Genomic DNA, 21,428 nt, shown 5'->3' with positions numbered 1-21,428 from the left:
TACCTGTGTCTTAACCGTGTGTTAACCGTGTGTTACCTGGGTGTTACCTGGGTGTTACCTGTGTGTTTCATCTGTGTGTTAACCGTGTGTTACCTGTGTGTTACCTGTGTGTTACCTGGGTGTTACCTGTGTGTTTCATCTGTGTGTTACCTGTGTGTTAACCGTGTGTTAACCGTGTGTTACCTGTGTGTTCACCGTGTGTTAACCGTGTATTAACCGTGTGTTACGTGTGTGTTACCTGTGTGTTACCTGTGTATGAACCGTGTGTTACCTGTGTGTTACCTGTGTGTTAACCGTGTGTTAACCGTGTGTTACCTGTGTGTTACCTGTGTGTTAACCGTGTGTTACCTGTGTGTTAACCATGTGTTACCTGTGTGTTAACCATGTGTTGCCTGTGTGTTATCCGTGTGTTACCTCTGTGTTACCTGTGTATTAACAATGTGTTACCTGTGTGTTACCTGTGTGTTACCTGTGTGTTAACCGTGTGTTAACCGTGTGTTACCTGTGTGTTACCTGTGTGTTAACCGTGTGTTACCTGTGTGTTAACCATGTGTTACCTGTGTGTTAACCGTGTGTTACCTGTGTGTTACCTGTGTGTTACCTGTGTATTAACAATGTGTTACCTGTGTGTTACCTGTGTATTAACCGTGTGTTAACCGTGTGTTACCTGTGTGTTACCTGTGTGTTACCTGGGTGTTACCTTAGTGTTACTTGTGTGTTACCTGTGTGTTACCTGTGTGTTACCTCTGTCTTACCTGTGTGTTACCTGTGTGTTACCTGTGTATTAACCGTGTGTTAACCGTGTGTTACCTGTGTATTAACCGTGTGTTAACCGTGTGTTACCTGTGTGTTAACCGTGTGTTACCTGTGTGTTAACCGTGTGTTACCTGTGTGTTAACCGTGTATTAACCGTGTGTTACGTGTGTGTTACCTGTGTGTTACCTGTGTATGAGCCGTGTGTTACCTGGGTGTTACCTGTGTGTTTCATCTGTATGTTAACCGTGTGTTACCTGTGTGTTACCTGGGTGTTACCTGTGTGTTAACCGTGTGTTAACCGTGTGTTCCCTGTGTGTTACCTGGGTATTAACCGTGTGTTACCTGTGTGTTTCATCTGTGTGTTACCTGTGTGTTAACCGTGTGTTACCTGTGTGTTCACCGTGTGTTAACCGTGTATTAACCGTGTGTTACGTGTGTGTTACCTGTGTGTTACCTGTGTATGAACCGTGTGTTACCTGTGTGTTACCTGTGTGTTAACCGTGTGTTAACCGTGTGTTACCTGTGTGTTACCTGTGTGTTAACCGTGTGTTACCTGTGTGTTACCTGTGTATTAACCGTGTGTTAACCATGTGTTGCCTGTGTGTTATCCGTGTGTTACCTCTGTGTTACCTGTGTATTAACAATGTGTTACCTGTGTGTTACCTGTGTGTTACCTGTGTATTAACCGTGTGTTAACCGTGTGTTACCTGTGTGTTACCTGTGTGTTACCTGTGTGTTAACCGTGTGTTAACCGTGTATTAACCGTGTGTTACGTGTGTGTTACCTGTGTGTAACCTGTGTATGAACCGTGTGTTACCTGGGTGTTACCTGTGTGTTTCATCTGTGTGTTAACCGTGTGTTACCTGTGTGTTACCTGTGTGTTACCTGTGTGTTAACCGTGTGTTAACCGTGTGTTCCCTGTGTGTTACCTGTGTGTTAACCGTGTGTTACCTATGTGTTACCTGTGTGTTCACCGTGTGTTAACCGTGTATTAACCGTGTGTTACGTGTGTGTTACCTGGTTGTTACCTGTGTATGAACCGTGTGTTACCTGTGTGTTACCTGTGTGTTAACCGTGTGTTAACCGTGTGTTACCTGTGTGTTACCTGTGTGTTAACCGTGTGTTACCTGTGTGTTAACCATGTGTTACCTGTGTGTTAACCGTGTGTTACCTGTGTGTTACCTGTGTATTAACAATGTGTTACCTGTGTGTTACCTGTGTATTAACCGTGTGTTAACCGTGTGTTACCTGTGTGTTACCTGTGTGTTACCTGGGTGTTACCTTAGTGTTACTTGTGTGTTACCTGTGTGTTACCTCTGTCTTACCTGTGTGTTACCTGTGTGTTACCTGTGTATTAACCGTGTGTTAACCGTGTGTTACCTGTGTATTAACCGTGTGTTAACCGTGTGTTACCTGTGTGTTAACCGTGTGTTACCTGTGTGTTAACCGTGTGTTACCTGTGTGTTAACCGTGTATTAACCGTGTGTTACGTGTGTGTTACCTGTGTGTTACCTGTGTATGAGCCGTGTGTTACCTGGGTGTTACCTGTGTGTTTCATCTGTATGTTAACCGTGTGTTACCTGTGTGTTACCTGGGTGTTACCTGTGTGTTAACCGTGTGTTAACCGTGTGTTCCCTGTGTGTTACCTGGGTATTAACCGTGTGTTACCTGTGTGTTTCATCTGTGTGTTACCTGTGTGTTAACCGTGTGTTACCTGTGTGTTACCTGTGTGTTCACCGTGTGTTAACCGTGTATTAACCGTGTGTTACGTGTGTGTTACCTGTGTGTTACCTGTGTATGAACCGTGTCTTACCTGTGTGTTACCTGTGTGTTAACCGTGTGTTAACCGTGTGTTACCTGTGTGTTAACCGTGTGTTAACCGTGTGTTACCTGTGTGTTAACCATGTGTTACCTGTATTTTAACCGTGTGTTACCTGTGTGTTACCTGTGTGTTAACCGTGTGTTACCTGTGTGTTACCTGTGTGTTCACCGTGTGTTAACCGTGTATTAACCGTGTGTTACGTGTGTGTTACCTGTGTGTTACCTGTGTATGAACCGTGTGTTACCTGTGTGTTACCTGTGTGTTAACCGTGTGTTAACCGTGTGTTACCTGTGTGTTAACCGTGTGTTAACCGTGTGTTACCTGTGTGTTAACCATGTGTTACCTGTATTTTAACCGTGTGTTACCTGTGTGTTACCTGTGTATTAACAATGTGTTACCTGTGTGTTAACCGTGTGTTACCTGTGTGTTAACCATGTGTTACCTGTGTGTTAACCATGTGTTACCTGTGTTACCTGTGTGTTTACCGTGTGTTACCTGTGTGTTACCTGTGTGTTAACCGTGTGTTAACCGTGTGTTAACCGTGTGTTACCTGTGTGTTACCTGTGTGTTACCTGTGTGTTAACCGTGTGTTACCTGTGTGTTACCTGTGTGTTACCTGTGTATTAACCGTGTGTTACCTGTGTATTAACCGTGTGTTAACCGTGTGTTACCTGTGTGTTAACCGTGTGTTACCTGTGTGTTACCTGTGTGTTAACCGTGTGTTAACCGTGTGTTAACCGTGTGTTACCTGGGTGTTAACCGTGTGTTACCTGTGTGTTAACCGTGTGTTACCTGTGTGTTAACCGTGTGTTACCTGTGTGTTAACCGTGTGTTAACCGTGTGTTACCTGTGTGTTACCTGTGTGTTACCTGTGTGTTAACCGTGTGTTACCTGTGTGTTACCTGTGTGTTAACCATGTGTTACCTGTGTGTTGCCTGTGTATTAACCGTGTGTTAACCGTGTTACCTGTGTGTTAACCGTGTGTTAACCGTGTGTTACCTGTGTCTTACCTGTGTGTTACCTGTGTGTTAACCGTGTGTTACCTGTGTGTTTCCTGTGTGTTTCATCTGTGTGTTACCTGTGTGTTAACCGTGTGTTACCTGTGTTACCTGTGTGTTAACCGTGTGTTAACCGTGTGTTACCTGTGTGTAACCGTGTATTAACCAGGTGTTACCTGGGTGTTACCTGGGTGTTACCTGTGTGTTAACCGTGTGTTACCTGTGTGTTAACCGTGTATTAACCGTGTGTTACCTGTGTGTTAACCGTGTGTTGCCTGTGTGTTTCCTGTGTGTTTCATCTGTGTGTTACCTGTGTGTTAACCGTGTGTTACCTGTGTGTTAACCGTGTTACCTGTGTTACCTGTGTGTTACCTGTGTATTAACCGTGTGTTAACCGTGTGTTACGTGTGTGTTAACCGTGTGTTAACCGTGTGTTACCTGTGTGTTACCTGTGTGTTACCTGTGTGTTAACCGTGTGTTAACCGTGTGTTAACCGTGTGTTACCTGTGTGTTACCTGTGTGTCAACCGTGTGTTAACCGTGTGTTAACCGTGTGTTTCCTGTGTGTTTCATCTGTGTGTTACCTGTGTGTTAACCGTGTGTTACCTGAGTTTTAACCGAGTGTTAACCGTGTGTTACCTGTGTTACCTGTGTGTTAACCGTGTGTTAACCGTGTGTTACCTGTGTGTTACCTGTGTGTTAACCGTGTGTTACCTCTGTGTTACCTGTGTGTTACCTGTGTATTAACCGTGTGTTAACCGTATGTTACCTGGGTGTTACCTGTGTGTTACCTGTGTGTTAACCGTGTGTTAACCAGGTGTTACCTGGGTGTTACCTGGGTGTTACCTGTGTGTTCACCGTGTGTTAACCGTGTGTTACCTGTGTGTTCACCGTGTGTTAACCGTGTGTTACCTGTGTGTTAACCATGTGTTAACCGTGTGTTACCTGTGTGTTACCTGTGTGTTACCTGTGTGTTAACCGTGTGTTAACCGTGTGTTACCTGGGTGTTACCTGTGTGTTAACCGTGTGTTACCTGTGTGTTACCTGGGTGTTACCTTAGTGTTACTTGTGTGTTACCTGTGTGTTAACCATGTTACCTGTGTGTTAACCGTGTGTTAACCGTGTGTTACCTGTGTGTTAACCGTGTGTTACCTGTGTATTAACCGTGTGTTAACCGTGTGTTACCTGTGTGTTAACCATGTGTTACCTGTGTTTTAACCATGTGTTACCTGTGTGTTGCCTGTGTGTTACCTGTGTATTAACCGTGTGTTAACCGTGTGTTACCTGTGTGTTAACCGTGTGTTACCTGTGTGTTAACCATGTGTTACCTGTGTGTTACCTGTGTGTTAACCGTGTGTTACCTGTGTGTTACCTGTGTGTTAACCGTGTGTTACCTGTGTTACCTGTGTGTTAACCGTGTGTTACCTGTGTGTTAACCGTGTGTTACCTGTGTGTTTCATCTGTGTGTTACCTGTGTGTTAACCGTGTGTTAACCGTGTGTTACCTGTGTTACCTGTGTGTTACCTGTGTGTTACCTGTGTGTTAACCGTGTTTTACCTGTGTGTTACCTGGGTGTTACTTGTGTGTTACCTGTGTGTTACCTGTGTGTTTCATCTGTGTGTTGCCTGGGTGTTAACTGGGTGTTACCTGTGTGTTACCTGTGTGTTTCATCTGTGTGTTAACCGTGTGTTACCTGTGTGTTACCTGGGTGTTACCTGTGTGTTAACAGTGTGTTAACCGTGTGTTCCCTGTGTGTTACCTGGGTGTTAACCGTGTGTTACCTGGATGTTACCTGTGTGTTTCATCTGTGTGTTACCTGTGTGTTAACCGTGTGTTAACCGTGTGTTACCTGTGTGTTACCTGGGTGTTACCTGTGTGTTTCATCTGTGTGTTACCTTTGTTTTAACCGTGTGTTACCTGTGTGTTTCATCTGTGTGTTACCTGTGTGTTAACCGTGTGTTAACTGTGTCTTAACCGTGTGTTAACCATGTGTTACCTGTGTGTTAACCGTGTGTTACCTGTGTGTTCCCCGTGTGTTGCCTGTGTGTTAACCGTGTGTTACCTGTGTGTTAACCGTGTGTTAACCGTGTGTTAACCGTGTGTTACCTGTGTGTTAACCGTGTGTTTCATCTGTGTGTTGCCTGGGTGTTAACTGGGTGTTACCTGTGTGTTACCTGTGTGTTTCATCTGTGTGTTAACCGTGTGTTACCTGTGTGTTACCTGGGTGTTACCTGTGTGTTAACAGTGTGTTAACCGTGTGTTCCCTGTGTGTTACCTGGGTGTTAAACGTGTGTTACCTGGATGTTACCTGTGTGTTTCATCTGTGTGTTACCTGTGTGTTAACCGTGTGTTAACCGTGTGTTACCTGTGTGTTAACCGTGTGTTACCTGTGTGTTACCTGTGTGTTAACCGTGTGTTACCTGTGTGTTAACCGTGTGTTAACTGTGTGTTAACCGTGTGTTAACCGTGTGTTACCTGTGTGTTAACCGTGTGTTACCTGTGTGTTCCCCGTGTGTTGCCTGTGTGTTAACCGTGTGTTACCTGTGTGTTAACCGTGTGTTAACCGTGTGTTAACCGTGTGTTACCTGTGTGTTCCCCGTGTGTTGCCTGTGTGTTAACCGTGTGTTACCTGTGTGTTAACCGTGTGTTAACCGTGTGTTAACCGTGTGTTACCTGTGTGTTACCTGTGTGTTAACCGTGTGTTACCTGTGTGTTACCTGTGTGTTAACCGTGTGTTAACTGTGTGTTAACCGTGTGTTAACCGTGTGTTACCTGTGTGTTACCTGGGTGTTACCTGTGTGTTTCATCTGTGTGTTACCTGTGTTAACTTTGCGTTAACCGTGTGTTACCTGTGTTTCCTGTGTGTTAACCGTGTGTTTACCGTGTGTTAACCGTGTGTTACCTGGGTGTTACCTGGGTGTTACCTGGGTGTTTCATCTGTTTGTTAACCGTGCGTTAACTGTGCGTTAACCGTGTGTTAACCGTGTGTTACTGGAGTGCAGAGCTCCTTCCTTGTCCAGACAGGAAGCAGAGGGAGCTAACGGCCGAACTGCAGGAGAGGAGGCGGAGCTTGCAGACATTACTGAGCACACGATTGGCTGAGCTGAGACTCATATGTCTTCAGGAGGCAGTGAGTAAAAGTAACAGATGGTGATTGGCTGATTCCTGCCCACAGATCTAAGTCATGATGGGATTTATGTGATTCGTTGATCAGGAGCTGACAGGTACGGTGCCCAATGACTTCCCCCTGGAGGCCGGGGAGAAGCCCCCATGTGTTCGGAGACGGGGCGGGACTCACCATGGAAACGGGAAGAGCCGCGTGGAGGTGGGGACCGCCGTGTTGGTGCGTCTAGGTCCTGATAAAACTCATCCATCCGTCATCCATCCATTCATCATCCATCCACCCATCCATCATCCATCCATCATCCATCCATCATCAATCCATCATCCATCCATCATCCATTATCCATCCATCCATCCATCATCCATCCATCATCCATTGTCCATCCATCATCCATTGTCCATCCATCCATCCATCCATCATCAATCCATCATCCATCCATCCATCCATCCATCATCCATCCATCATCCATTGTCCATCCATCATCCATCCATCCATAATCCATCCATCATCCATCCATGCATCATCCATCCATCCAGCCATCCATCCATCATCCATCCATCCAGCCATCCATCCATCATCCATTGTCCATCCATCATCCATCCATCCATCCATCCATCCATCCATCCATCCATCATCCATTCATCATCCATTATCCATCCATCATCCATCCATCATCCATTGTCCATCCATCCATCATCCATCCATCCATCAATCCATCATCCATCCATCATCCATTGTCCATCCATCCATCATCCATCCATCCATCCATCCATCCATCCATCCATCCATCCATCATCCATCCATCATCCATCATCCATCCATTCATGGCAGTGCCATCTCAAGACGCTTTACAGACAAGGACATATGAGAATGGATGTGTAATTCTGGTCCATCAAACAGTTTATTTAATTTAAATCACTTGAACAGCAACATGGAAAAATCCCACATAAGAATCTTGTGTGTGCAGGAGGAAGATTCTCAGCGTTCTAAGCTGAAGAAAACTTTGTTCAGCGTCTCTGTGAGGAAACAAAGTGACTCTGAACACAGCAGTCATCAAGGAAAGAGGACTGTACACAGAGGCTGCCACACAGGTAACAGAGGCTGCTGGAATTACCTGTTCACTGCTTCTCTGCTAAAATCCGTTAAAATCCGTCCGATTCTATCTCTGCTGTAGTGTGTGCAAATACTCCAGTAAAAACTAGATTTTACTGCTTCCTTGCAGTACTTTGTTGTTAACTGTCCAGTATTGACCTGTCATGGCGTTGCTCTTAGCTGAGTTTAGGGATGCACCAATCCACTTTTTGTATTTCTGATCCAATACCAGATAGATAGATACATAGATAAATAGATAGGACTGAAAGGAAAATTCAAATTGTCAGGCAACTCAATAAAAACACTTACTCTTCCACCTCTTACAAGTGCGTATTACAAATAAATAATTGATTAGACAGACATAGGTTAAAATCACATTAAAAACACAGTAAAAACAGCATAAGCCACTCTCCCTTGTAGATGCATGTACATGTGGGGGTGCAGTTCAGGAGGTTTTATTATATAGTCTGATGGCCGTGGGAATGAAAGATCTCCTGAAACGCTCTGTTCTGCAGCGTGGTGAGAGAAATCGACTGCTGCGGTTCCTCCTTTGCTCCCTCAGGAATCCATGGAGAGGGTGTTTGCTGTTATCCATCATTGTTCTCAGTTTATTCAGCGTGAGTCTCTCCGCTACTGTTCCCAGAGAGTCCAGTCTCCTACCCTGCACTGAGCCCCCCTTTTTGACTAGTCTCTCCAGCCTCTTGCAGTTCCTGTCAGTAAGGCGGTGCCCCCAGCACACCGCAGCATAAAAGAGAGACCTGGCTGATTGGTAGAACATGACCAACATGTCCAGACACACGTCAAAGGACCTCAGCGAGCGCAGGAAGAACAGGCGACTCTGTCCCTTCCTATAGAAGGCATCAGTATTGCAGCACCAGTCCAGCTGTTCATCAATGTGAACGCCCAGATATTTGTAACTGCGCACCACCTCAATGTCCTCCCCCTGTAAGGAGACTGGATGATGGGGAAGCTTCTCCTTTCTGAAATCCAGGATCACCTCCTTTGTCTTTGCTGGATTCAAGTGCAAGCAGCACCTGTGACACCAGTCTCTGAAGGAGTTCACCAAGTTCCTGTATTCAAACTCCTGCCCATCCTTGATACAGGCCTCAACAGCCGTATCATCAGAGTATTTTTGTATGTGGCAGGACTCTGAATTGTACCAAAAGTCCGCTGTGTAGAGGGTAAACAGGAAAGGTGCAAGCACCGTCCCCTGTGGCGCTCCAGTGCTACTCCTGATGGTTTCAGAGACACAGTTCCCAAGCCCGACATATTGAGGCCGATCTGTCAGGTAGTCTGTAATCCAACAGGTCATGGAATCATCCACGCCCATCCCCGTCAACTTGTCTCGTAGTATGTACGGCTGGATTGTGTTGAACGCACTGGAGAAATCAAAGAAAAGGAGTCAATATCTGAAATTCGAATATCTGCAGACACCAATATTTGCTGATACCAATACCAAATCTGTTCATGTGAACATCATTGTGACTGTGGTTATTATTGCTGTTTTAACTGTGTAAGCTTTCTGAAGTTACCTCACTAATACAAATAAAATAACTTTACAGATCCAACAATTTCAACAAGTTTTATTTTGATTTGGCACATTTTACCCAAATACAACTATACATGTGCGATTTTGAAACAAAGATCTGGCTTTCAGTTGAACAAAAAGGTCCCATTTTTCATTCAATGCATTTATTTATTTTAAAACACATCCAAAGCATGTCATCAAACACATCTGCACTGGCTTGACTAATATTGTAACGGGTATCTGGTGTGGAATCAGAAGACTTTTATTCATACCAAGCAGGAGTACACACGGTATTGAGCCAAAACTGATATCGGTATCGATGCATCCCTAGCTGTTTTAGGCCGCAGCAATGTTGAACTGTCCCCCGTGTCCCCACAGTGGCTCATTTGAAAATCTGGTTTTCAATTGAAAAAAACCTTTTCAACAATAGTACTTATTTTTCATGCCCCAAAGCCATATCCCGCTTTTAACAACATTGGTCAGAACGTTTGGATTGGTCAGAGTTTTACAGATTTACAGTAAACTGAGGGGTCTAACTATATTTCTTATTGTTCATGATGACAGAATGTATAGACTACTATCAGGACGAGGAACCACTTCACCCAGAGGAACATGTCTCTCAGCAGCATTACCTACTAGAGCTTTAATAAACTTAGAAAAGCATCCGAGTTCTGTGCATTATCTAGTGAAAACATGGATGGAGCTGAACCTATCCTCTGCCTAACTTGTGACCGAGGAAGTTGCTACATAAAGTACACTGCTCAGAAAAGGAACACCTAAACAACACGATGTAACTCCAAGTCAGCTAGACTTCTGTGAAATGGAACTGTCCACTTAGGAAGCAACACTGATTGACAATCAGTTCCACCTGCTGTTGTGCAAATGGAACAGACAACAGGTGGAAATTATAGGCAACTGGCAAGACACACCCAATAAAGGAGTGGTTCTGCAGGTGGAGACCACAGACCACTTCTCAGTTCCGATGCTTTCTGGCTGATGTTTTGGTCTGAATGCTGGTGGTGCTTTCACTCTAGTGGTAGCATGAGACGGAGTCTACAACCCACACAAGTGGCTCAGGTAGTGCAGCTCATCCAGGATGGCACATCAATGCCAGCTGTGGCAAGAAGATTTGCTGGGTCTGTCAGCGTCGTGTCCAGAGCATGGAGGCGCTACCAGGAGACAGGCCAGTACATCAGGAGACGTGGAGGAGGCCGTGGGAGGACAACAACCCAGCAGCAGGACCGCTACCTCCTTCTTTGTGCAAGGAGGAACAGGAGGAGCACTGCCAGAGCCCTGCAGAATGAGCTTTGTTCATTCATTTAGATCTACAATGTGCTGCTTTAGTGTTCCCTTTATTTCTTGAGCAGCATATATAGAGTCATTATGAGCAGCCAGCTAGTTAGTGAAATACTTCATGATACGCCTATATATACAGTATATAACATATATGGATGACTAGTGGTGAACTGTAGTTTCTATGGTTTATAAAAGACATATTACACACAAACAATACCTAACTCTGCTCATCAATAACAATGAAGGTGAATGATGAGTCAGTCTGTTTCCTGTCATATCTGGACCAGAACTGTGTCTCAGGAAGTCCAGGAAACTAATCTGTTCCTGTTTTCACTTTCAATCTCTGTTCCTAGACGACTCGGTTCGGTCAGAGAGCAGCGCCACGTCTGCTTCAACAGGACACGACCACAGTAAGCACACACACCTGCTTCTATAAACACACACACACCTGCTTCTATAAACACACACACACCTGCTTCTATAAACACACACACACCTGCTTCTATAAACACACACACACCTGCTTCTATAAACACACACACACCTGCTTCTATAAACACACACACACCTGCTTCTATAAACACACACACACCTGCTTCTATAAACACACACACACCTGCTTCTATAAACACACACACACCTGCTTCTATAAACACACACACACCTGCTTCTATAAACACACACACACCTGCTTCTATAAACACACACACACCTGCTTCTATAAACACACACACACCTGCTTCTATAAACACACACACACCTGCTTCTATAAACACACACACACCTGCTTCTATAAACACACACACACCTGCTTCTATAAACACACACACACCTGCTTCTATAAACACACACACACCTGCTTCTATAAACACACACACACCTGCTTCTATAAACACACACACACCTGCTTCTATAAACACACACACACCCGCTTCTATAAACACACACACACCCGCTTCTATAAACACACACACACCTGCTTCTATAAACACACACACACCTGCTTCTATAAACACACACACACCTGCTTCTATAAACACACACACCTGCTTCTATAAACACACACACACCTGCTTCTATAAACACACACACACCTGCTTCTATAAACACACACACACCTGCTTCTATAAACACACACACACCTGCTTCTATAAACACACACATACCTGCTTCTATAAACACACACATACCTGCTTCTATAAACACACACACACCCGCTTCTATAAACACACACACACCTGCTTCTATAAACACACACACACCTGCTTCTATAAACACACACACACCTGCTTCTATAAACACACACACACCTGCTTCTATAAACACACACACACCTGCTTCTATAAACACACACACACCCGCTTCTATAAACACACACACACCCGCTTCTATAAACACACACATACCTGCTTCTATAAACACACACACACCTGCTTCTATAAACACACACACACCTGCTTCTATAAACACACACATACCCGCTTCTATAAACACACACACCTGCTTCTATAAACACACACACACCTGCTTCTATAAACACACACATACCTGCTTCTATAAACACACACACACCTGCTTCTATAAACACACACATACCCGCTTCTATAAACACACACACCTGCTTCTATAAACACACACACACCTGCTTCTATAAACACACACATACCTGCTTCTATAAACACACACACACCTGCTTCTATAAACACACACCTGCCTCTATAAACACACACATACCTGCTTCTATAAACACACACATACCTGCTTCTATAAACACACACACACCTGCTTCTATAAACACACACCTGCCTCTATAAACACACACATACCTGCTTCTATAAACACACACATACCCGCTTCTATAAACACACACACCTGCTTCTATAAACACACACACACCTGCTTCTATAAACACACACATACCTGCTTCTATAAACACACACACACCTGCTTCTATAAACACACACCTGCCTCTATAAACACACACATACCCGCTTCTATAAACACACACACACCTGCTTCTATAAACACACACACACCTGCTTCTATAAACACACACCTGCCTCTATAAACACACACATACCTGCTTCTATAAACACACACACACCTGCTTCTATAAACACACACACACCTGCTTCTATAAACACACACACACCCGCTTCTATAAACACACACACACCCGCTTCTATAAACACACACACACCTGCTTCTATAAACACACACACACCTGCTTCTATAAACACACACACACCCGCTTCTATAAACACACACACCTGCTTCTATAAACACACACACCCGCTTCTATAAACACACACACACCTGCTTCTATAAACACACACATACCTGCTTCTATAAACACACACACACCTGCTTCTATAAACACACACACACCCGCTTCTATAAACACACACATACCTGCTTCTGTAAACACACACACACCTGCTTCTATAGACACACACACACCTGCTTCTATAAACACACAAACACCTGCTTCTATAAACACACACACACCTGCTTCTATAAACACACACATACCTGCTTCTATAAACACACACACACCTGCTTCTATAAACACACACACACCTGCTTCTATAAACACACACATACCTGCTTCTGTAAACACACACACACCTGCTTCTATAAACACACACACACCTGCTTCTATAAACACACACACACCTGCTTCTATAAACACACACACACCTGCTTCTATAAACACACACATACCTGCTTCTGTAAACACACACACACCCGCTTCTATAAACACACACACACCTGCTTCTATAAACACACACACACCTGCTTCTATAAACACACACACACCTGCTTCTATAAACACACACACACCTGCTTCTATAAACACACACATACCCGCTTCTATAAACACACACACACCCGCTTCTATAAACACACACACCCGCCTCTATAAACACACACATACCTGCTTCTGTAAACACACACACACCTGCTTCTATAGACACACACACACCTGCTTCTATAAACACACACATACCTGCTTCTATAAACACACACACACCTGCTTCTATAAACACACACACACCTGCTTCTATAAACACACACACACCTGCTTCTATAAACACACACACACCTGCTTCTATAAACACACACACACCTGCTTCTATAAACACACACACACACCTGCTTCTATAAACACACACACACCTGCTTCTATAAACACACACACACCTGCTTCTATAAACACAAACACACCTGCTTCTATAAACACACACACACCTGCTTCTATAAACACACACCTGCTTCTATAGACACACACACACCTGCTTCTATAAACACACACACCCGCCTCTATAAACACACACACACCTGCTTCTATAAACACACACACACCTGCTTCTATAAACACACACACACCCGCTTCTATAAACACACACACACCTGCTTCTATAAACACACACACACCTGCTTCTATAAACACACACACACCTGCTTCTATAAACACACACACACCTGCTTCTATAAACACACACACACCTGCTTCTATAAACACACACACACCCGCTTCTATAAACACACACACCCGCTTCTATAAACACACACACACCTGCTTCTATAAACACACACACACCTGCTTCTATAAACACACACACACCTGCTTCTATAAACACACACACACCTGCTTCTATAAACACACACACACCTGCTTCTATAAACACACACACACCCGCTTCTATAAACACACACACCCGCTTCTATAAACACACACACACCTGCTTCTATAAACACACACACACCTGCTTCTATAAACACACACACACCTGCTTCTATAAACACACACATACCTGCTTCTGTAAACACACACACACCCGCTTCTATAAACACACACATACCTGCTTCTATAAACACACACACACCTGCTTCTATAAACACACACACACCTGCTTCTATAAACACACACACACCTGCTTCTATAAACACACACATACCTGCTTCTATAAACACACACACACCTGCTTCTATAAACACACACACACCTGCTTCTATAAACACACACACACCTGCTTCTATAAACACACACACACCTGCTTCTATAAACACACACACACCTGCTTCTATAAACACACACACACCTGCTTCTATAAACACACACACACACCTGCTTCTATAAACACACACACACCTGCTTCTATAAACACACACACACCTGCTTCTATAAACACAAACACACCTGCTTCTATAAACACACACACACCCGCTTCTATAAACACACACACCCGCTTCTATAAACACACACACACCCGCTTCTATAAACACACACACACCTGCTTCTGTAAACACACACACACCTGCTTCTATAAACACACACACACCTGCTTCTATAAACACACACACACCTGCTTCTATAAACACACACACACCTGCTTCTATAAACACACACACACCTGCTTCTATAAACACACACACACCTGCTTCTATAAACACACACACACCTGCTTCTATAAACACACACACACCTGCTTCTATAAACACACACACACCTGCTTCTATAAACACACACATACCTGCTTCTGTAAACACACACACACCTGCTTCTATAAACACACACACACCTGCTTCTATAAACACACACACACCTGCTTCTATAAACACACACACACCCGCTTCTATAAACACACACACACCTGCTTCTATAAACACACACACACCTGCTTCTATAAACACACACATACCCGCTTCTATAAACACACACACACCCGCTTCTATAAACACACACACCCGCCTCTATAAACACACACATACCTGCTTCTGTAAACACACACACACCTGCTTCTATAAACACACACACACCTGCTTCTATAAACACACACACACCTGCTTCTATAGACACACACACACCTGCTTCTATAGACACACACACACCTGCTTCTATAAACACACACACACCTGCTTCTATAAACACACACACACCTGCTTCTATAAACACACACACACCTGCTTCTATAAACACACACACACCTGCTTCTATAAACACAAACACACCTGCTTCTATAAACACACACCCGCTTCTATAAACACACACACACCTGCTTCTATAAACACACACACACCCGCTTCTATAAACACACACACACCTGCTTCTATAAACACAAACACACCTGCTTCTATAAACACACACCCGCTTCTATAAACACACACACACCCGCTTCTATAAACACACACCTGCCTCTATAAACACACACCCGCTTCTATAAACACACACACACCTGCTTCTATAAACACACACACACCTGCTTCTATAAACACACACACACCTGCTTCTATAAACACACACCCGCTTCTATAAACACACACACACCCGCTTCTATAAACACACACCCGCTTCTATAAACACACACACACCTGCTTCTATAAACACACACACACCTGCCTCTATAAACACACACCCGCTTCTATAAACACACACACACCTGCTTCTATAAACACACACACACCTGCTTCTATAAACACACACACACCTGCTTCTATAAACACACACCCGCTTCTATAAACACACACACACCTGCTTCTATAAACACACACACACCTGCTTCTATAAACACACACACACCTGCTTCTATAAACACACACCCGCTTCTATAAACACACACACACACCTGCTTCTATAAACACACACACACCTGCTTCTATAAACACACACACACCTGCTTCTATAAACACACACACACCTGCTTCTATAAACACACACACACCCGCTTCTATAAACACACACACCCGCTTCTATAAACACACACCTGCTTCTATAAACACACACACACCCGCTTCTATAAACACACACACCTGCTTCTATAAACACACACCCGCTTCTATAAACACACACACACACCTGCTTCTATAAACACACACACACCTGCTTCTATAAACACACACACACCTGCTTCTATAAACACACACACACCTGCTTCTATAAACACACACCCGCTTCTATAAACACACACACACACCCGCTTCTATAAACACACACACCCGCTTCTATAAACACACACACACACCTGCTTCTATAAACACACACACACCTGCTTCTATAAACACACACACACACCTGCTTCTATAAACACACACACACCTGCTTCTATAAACACACACACACCTGCTTCTATAAACACACACACACCCGCTTCTATAAACACACACACCCGCTTCTATAAACACACACACACCCGCTTCTATAAACACACACACACCTGCTTCTATAAACACACACACACCTGCTTCTATAAACACACACACCCGCTTCTATAAACACACACACACCTGCTTCTATAAACACACACACACCTGCTTCTATAAACACACACACACCTGCTTCTATAAACACACACATACCTGCTTCTATAAACACACACACACCTGCTTCTATAAACACACACACACCTGCTTCTATAAACACACACACACCTGCTTCTATAAACACACACACACCTGCTTCTATAAACACACACACACCTGCTTCTATAAACACACACACACCTGCTTCTATAAACACACACACACCTGCTTCTATAAACACACACACACCTGCTTCTATAAACACACACACACCTGCTTCTATAAACACACACACACCTGCTTCTATAAACACACACACACCTGCTTCTATAAACACACACATACCTGCTTCTATAAACACACACACACCTGCTTCTATAAACACACACACACCTGCTTCTATAAACACACACACACCTGCTTCTATAAACACACACACCCGCTTCTATAAACACACACACACCTGCTTCTATAAACACACACACACCTGCTTCTATAAACACACACACACCTGCTTCTATAAACACACACATACCCGCTTCTATAAACACACACACACCCGCTTCTATAAACACACACACCCGCCTCTATAAACACACACACACCTGCTTCTATAAACACACACACCTGCTTCTATAAACACACACACCCGCCTCTATAAACACACACACACCTGCTTCTATAAACACACACACACCTGCTTCTATAAACACACACACACCTGCTTCTATAAACACACACATACCCGCTTCTATAAACACACACATACCCGCTTCTATAAACACACACACACCCGCTTCTATAAACACACACACCCGCCTCTATAAACACACACACACCTGCTTCTATAAACACACACACCTGCTTCTATAAACACACACACCCGCCTCTATAAACACACACACACCTGCTTCTATAAACACACACATACCCGCTTCTATAAACACACACACCCGCCTCTATAAACACACACACACCTGCTTCTATAAACACACACACACCTGCTTCTATAAACACACACACACCTGCTTCTATAAACACACACACCCGCTTCTATAAACACACACACACCTGCTTCTATAAACACACACACCTGCTTCTATAAACACACACATACCTGCTTCTATAAACACACACATACCCGCTTCTATAAACACACACACACCTGCTTCTATAAACACACACATACCTGCTTCTATAAACACACACATACCCGCTTCTATAAACACACACATACCTGCTTCTATAAACACACACATACCTGCTTCTATAAACACACACATACCCGCTTCTATAAACACACACATACCTGCTTCTATAAACACACACATACCTGCTTCTATAAACACACACATACCTGCTTCTATAAACACACACACACCCGCTTCTATAAACACACACCCGCTTCTATAGACACACACATACCTGCTTCTATAAACACACACACACCCGCTTCTATAAACACACACACACCTGCTTCTATAAACACACACACACCTGCTTCTATAAACACACACACACCTGCTTCTATAAACACACACCTGCTTCTATAAACACACACACACCTGCTTCTATAAACACACACCTGCTTCTATAAACACACACATACCTGCTTCTGTAAACACACACACACCCGCTTCTATAAACACACACACACCTGCTTCTATAAACACACACACACCCGCTTCTATAGACACACACATACCTGCTTCTATAAACACACACACACCCGCTTCTATAAACACACACACACCTGCTTCTATAAACACACACACACCTGCTTCTATAAACACACACACACCTGCTTCTATAGACACACACATACCTGCTTCTATAAACACACACACACCTGCTTCTATAAACACACACACACCTGCTTCTATAAACACACACACACCCGCCTCTATAAACACACACACCCGCCTCTATAAACACATACCTGCTTCTATAAACACACACACACCTGCTTCTATAAACACACACACACCTGCTTCTATAAACACACACACACCTGCTTCTATAGACACACACATACCTGCTTCTATAAACACACACACACCTGCTTCTATAAACACACACACACCTGCTTCTATAAACACACACACACCCGCCTCTATAAACACACACACCCGCCTCTATAAACACACACCTGCTTCTATAAACACACACACCTGCTTCTATAAACACACACCCGCTTCTATAAACACACACACACCTGCTTCTATAAACACACACCCGCTTCTATAGACACACACACACCTGCTTCTATAAACACACACACACCTGCTTCTATAAACACACACCCGCTTCTATAAACACACACACACCTGCTTCTATAAACACACACACACCCGCTTCTATAAACACACACCCGCTTCTATAAACACACACACACCTGCTTCTATAAACACACACACCTGCTTCTATAAACACACACCCGCTTCTATAAACACACACACACCTGCTTCTATAAACACACACCCGCTTCTATAGACACACACACACCTGCTTCTATAAACACACACACACCTGCTTCTATAAACACACACACACCTGCTTCTATAAACACACACACACCTGCTTCTATAAACACACACACACCCGCCTCTATAAACACACACACCTGCTTCTATAAACACACACACCTGCCTCTATAAACACACACCTGCCTCTATAAACACACACACCTGCTTCTATAAACACACACACCCGCTTCTATAAACACACACCCGCTTCTATAGACACACACACACCTGCTTCTATAAACACACACCCGCTTCTATAGACACACACACACCTGCTTCTATAAACACACACACACCCGCTTCTATAAACACACACCCGCTTCTATAAACACACACACACCTGCTTCTATAAACACACACCCGCTTCTATAGACACACACACACCTGCTTCTATAAACACACACCCGCTTCTATAAACACACACCCGCTTCTATAAACACACACACACCTGCTTCTATGAACACACACACACCCGCTTCTATAAACACACACACACCTGCTTCTATAAACACACACACACCCGCTTCTATAAACACACACCCGCTTCTATAAACACACACACACCTGCTTCTATAAACACACACACACCCGCTTCTATAAACACACACACACCTGCTTCTATAAACACACACACCTGCTTCTATAAACACACACCCGCTTCTATAAACACACACACACCTGCTTCTATAAACACACACCCGCTTCTATAGACACACACACACCTGCTTCTATAAACACACACACACCTGCTTCTATAAACACACACCCGCTTCTATAAACACACACACACCTGCTTCTATAAACACACACCCGCTTCTATAAACACACACCCGCTTCTATAAACACACACACACCTGCTTCTATAAACACACACACACCTGCTTCTATAAACACACACCCGCTTCTATAAACACACACACACCCGCTTCTATAAACACACACACACCTGCTTCTATAAACACACACACACCCGCTTCTATAAACACACACCCGCTTCTATAAACACACACACACCTGCTTCTATAAACACACACACACCTGCTTCTATAAACACACACACCTGCTTCTATAAACACACACCCGCTTCTATAAACACACACACACCTGCTTCTATAAACACACACCCGCTTCTATAAACACACACACACCTGCTTCTATAAACACACACACACCTGCTTCTATAAACACACACACACCTGCTTCTATAAACACACACCTGCTTCTATAGACACACACACACCTGCTTCTATAAACACACACACACCTGCTTCTATAAACACACACACACCTGCTTCTATAAACACACACACACCCGCTTCTATAAACACACACACACCTGCTTCTATAAACACACACATACCTGCTTCTATAAACACACACACACCTGCTTCTATAAACACACACACACCTGCTTCTATAAACACACACACACCTGCTTCTATAAACACACACATACCTGCTTCTATAAACACACACATACCTGCTTCTATAAACACACACATACCTGCTTCTATAAACACACACACACCTGCTTCTATAAACACACACATACCTGCTTCTATAAACACACACACACCTGCTTCTATAAACACACACACACCTGCTTCTATAAACACACACACACCTGCTTCTATAAACACACACACACCTGCTTCTATAAACACACACACACCTGCTTCTATAAACACACACATACCTGCTTCTATAAACACACACATACCTGCTTCTATAAACACACACACACCTGCTTCTATAAACACACACACACCTGCTTCTATAAACACACACACACCTGCTTCTATAAACACACACACACCTGCTTCTATAAACACACACACACCTGCTTCTATAAACACACACACCTGCTTCTATAAACACACACATACCTGCTTCTATAAACACACACATACCTGCTTCTATAAACACACACACACCTGCTTCTATAAACACACACACACCCGCTTCTATAGACACACACATACCTG

The 21,428-nt window shown here is 43.7% G+C and overlaps 1 protein-coding gene across 1 annotated transcript in view; it reads left to right on the top strand.

Moving 5' to 3' along the window:
* ccdc120a (coiled-coil domain containing 120a) overlaps positions 1 to 21,428 on the top strand; it is a gene marked incomplete at its 5' end in the record, with an annotated part of 44,938 nt that overhangs the window by 6,642 nt on the left and 16,868 nt on the right. Inside the window, 4 exons of the mRNA XM_079238614.1 lie at positions 6,578 to 6,705; positions 6,790 to 6,918; positions 7,667 to 7,790; positions 10,969 to 11,025. Coding sequence (XP_079094740.1) covers positions 6,578 to 6,705; positions 6,790 to 6,918; positions 7,667 to 7,790; positions 10,969 to 11,025 — 438 coding nt within the window. The remainder of the gene's footprint in view (positions 1 to 6,577; positions 6,706 to 6,789; positions 6,919 to 7,666; positions 7,791 to 10,968; positions 11,026 to 21,428) is intronic.

The sequence above is a fragment of the Telmatherina bonti genome (assembly GCF_933228915.1).
Source record: "Telmatherina bonti genome assembly, chromosome: 4".
Classification (NCBI taxonomy): Eukaryota; Metazoa; Chordata; class Actinopteri; order Atheriniformes; family Telmatherinidae; genus Telmatherina; species Telmatherina bonti.
Note: the sequence above shows the minus strand (reverse complement) of the source record. Positions and strands in the feature narration are given on the sequence as shown.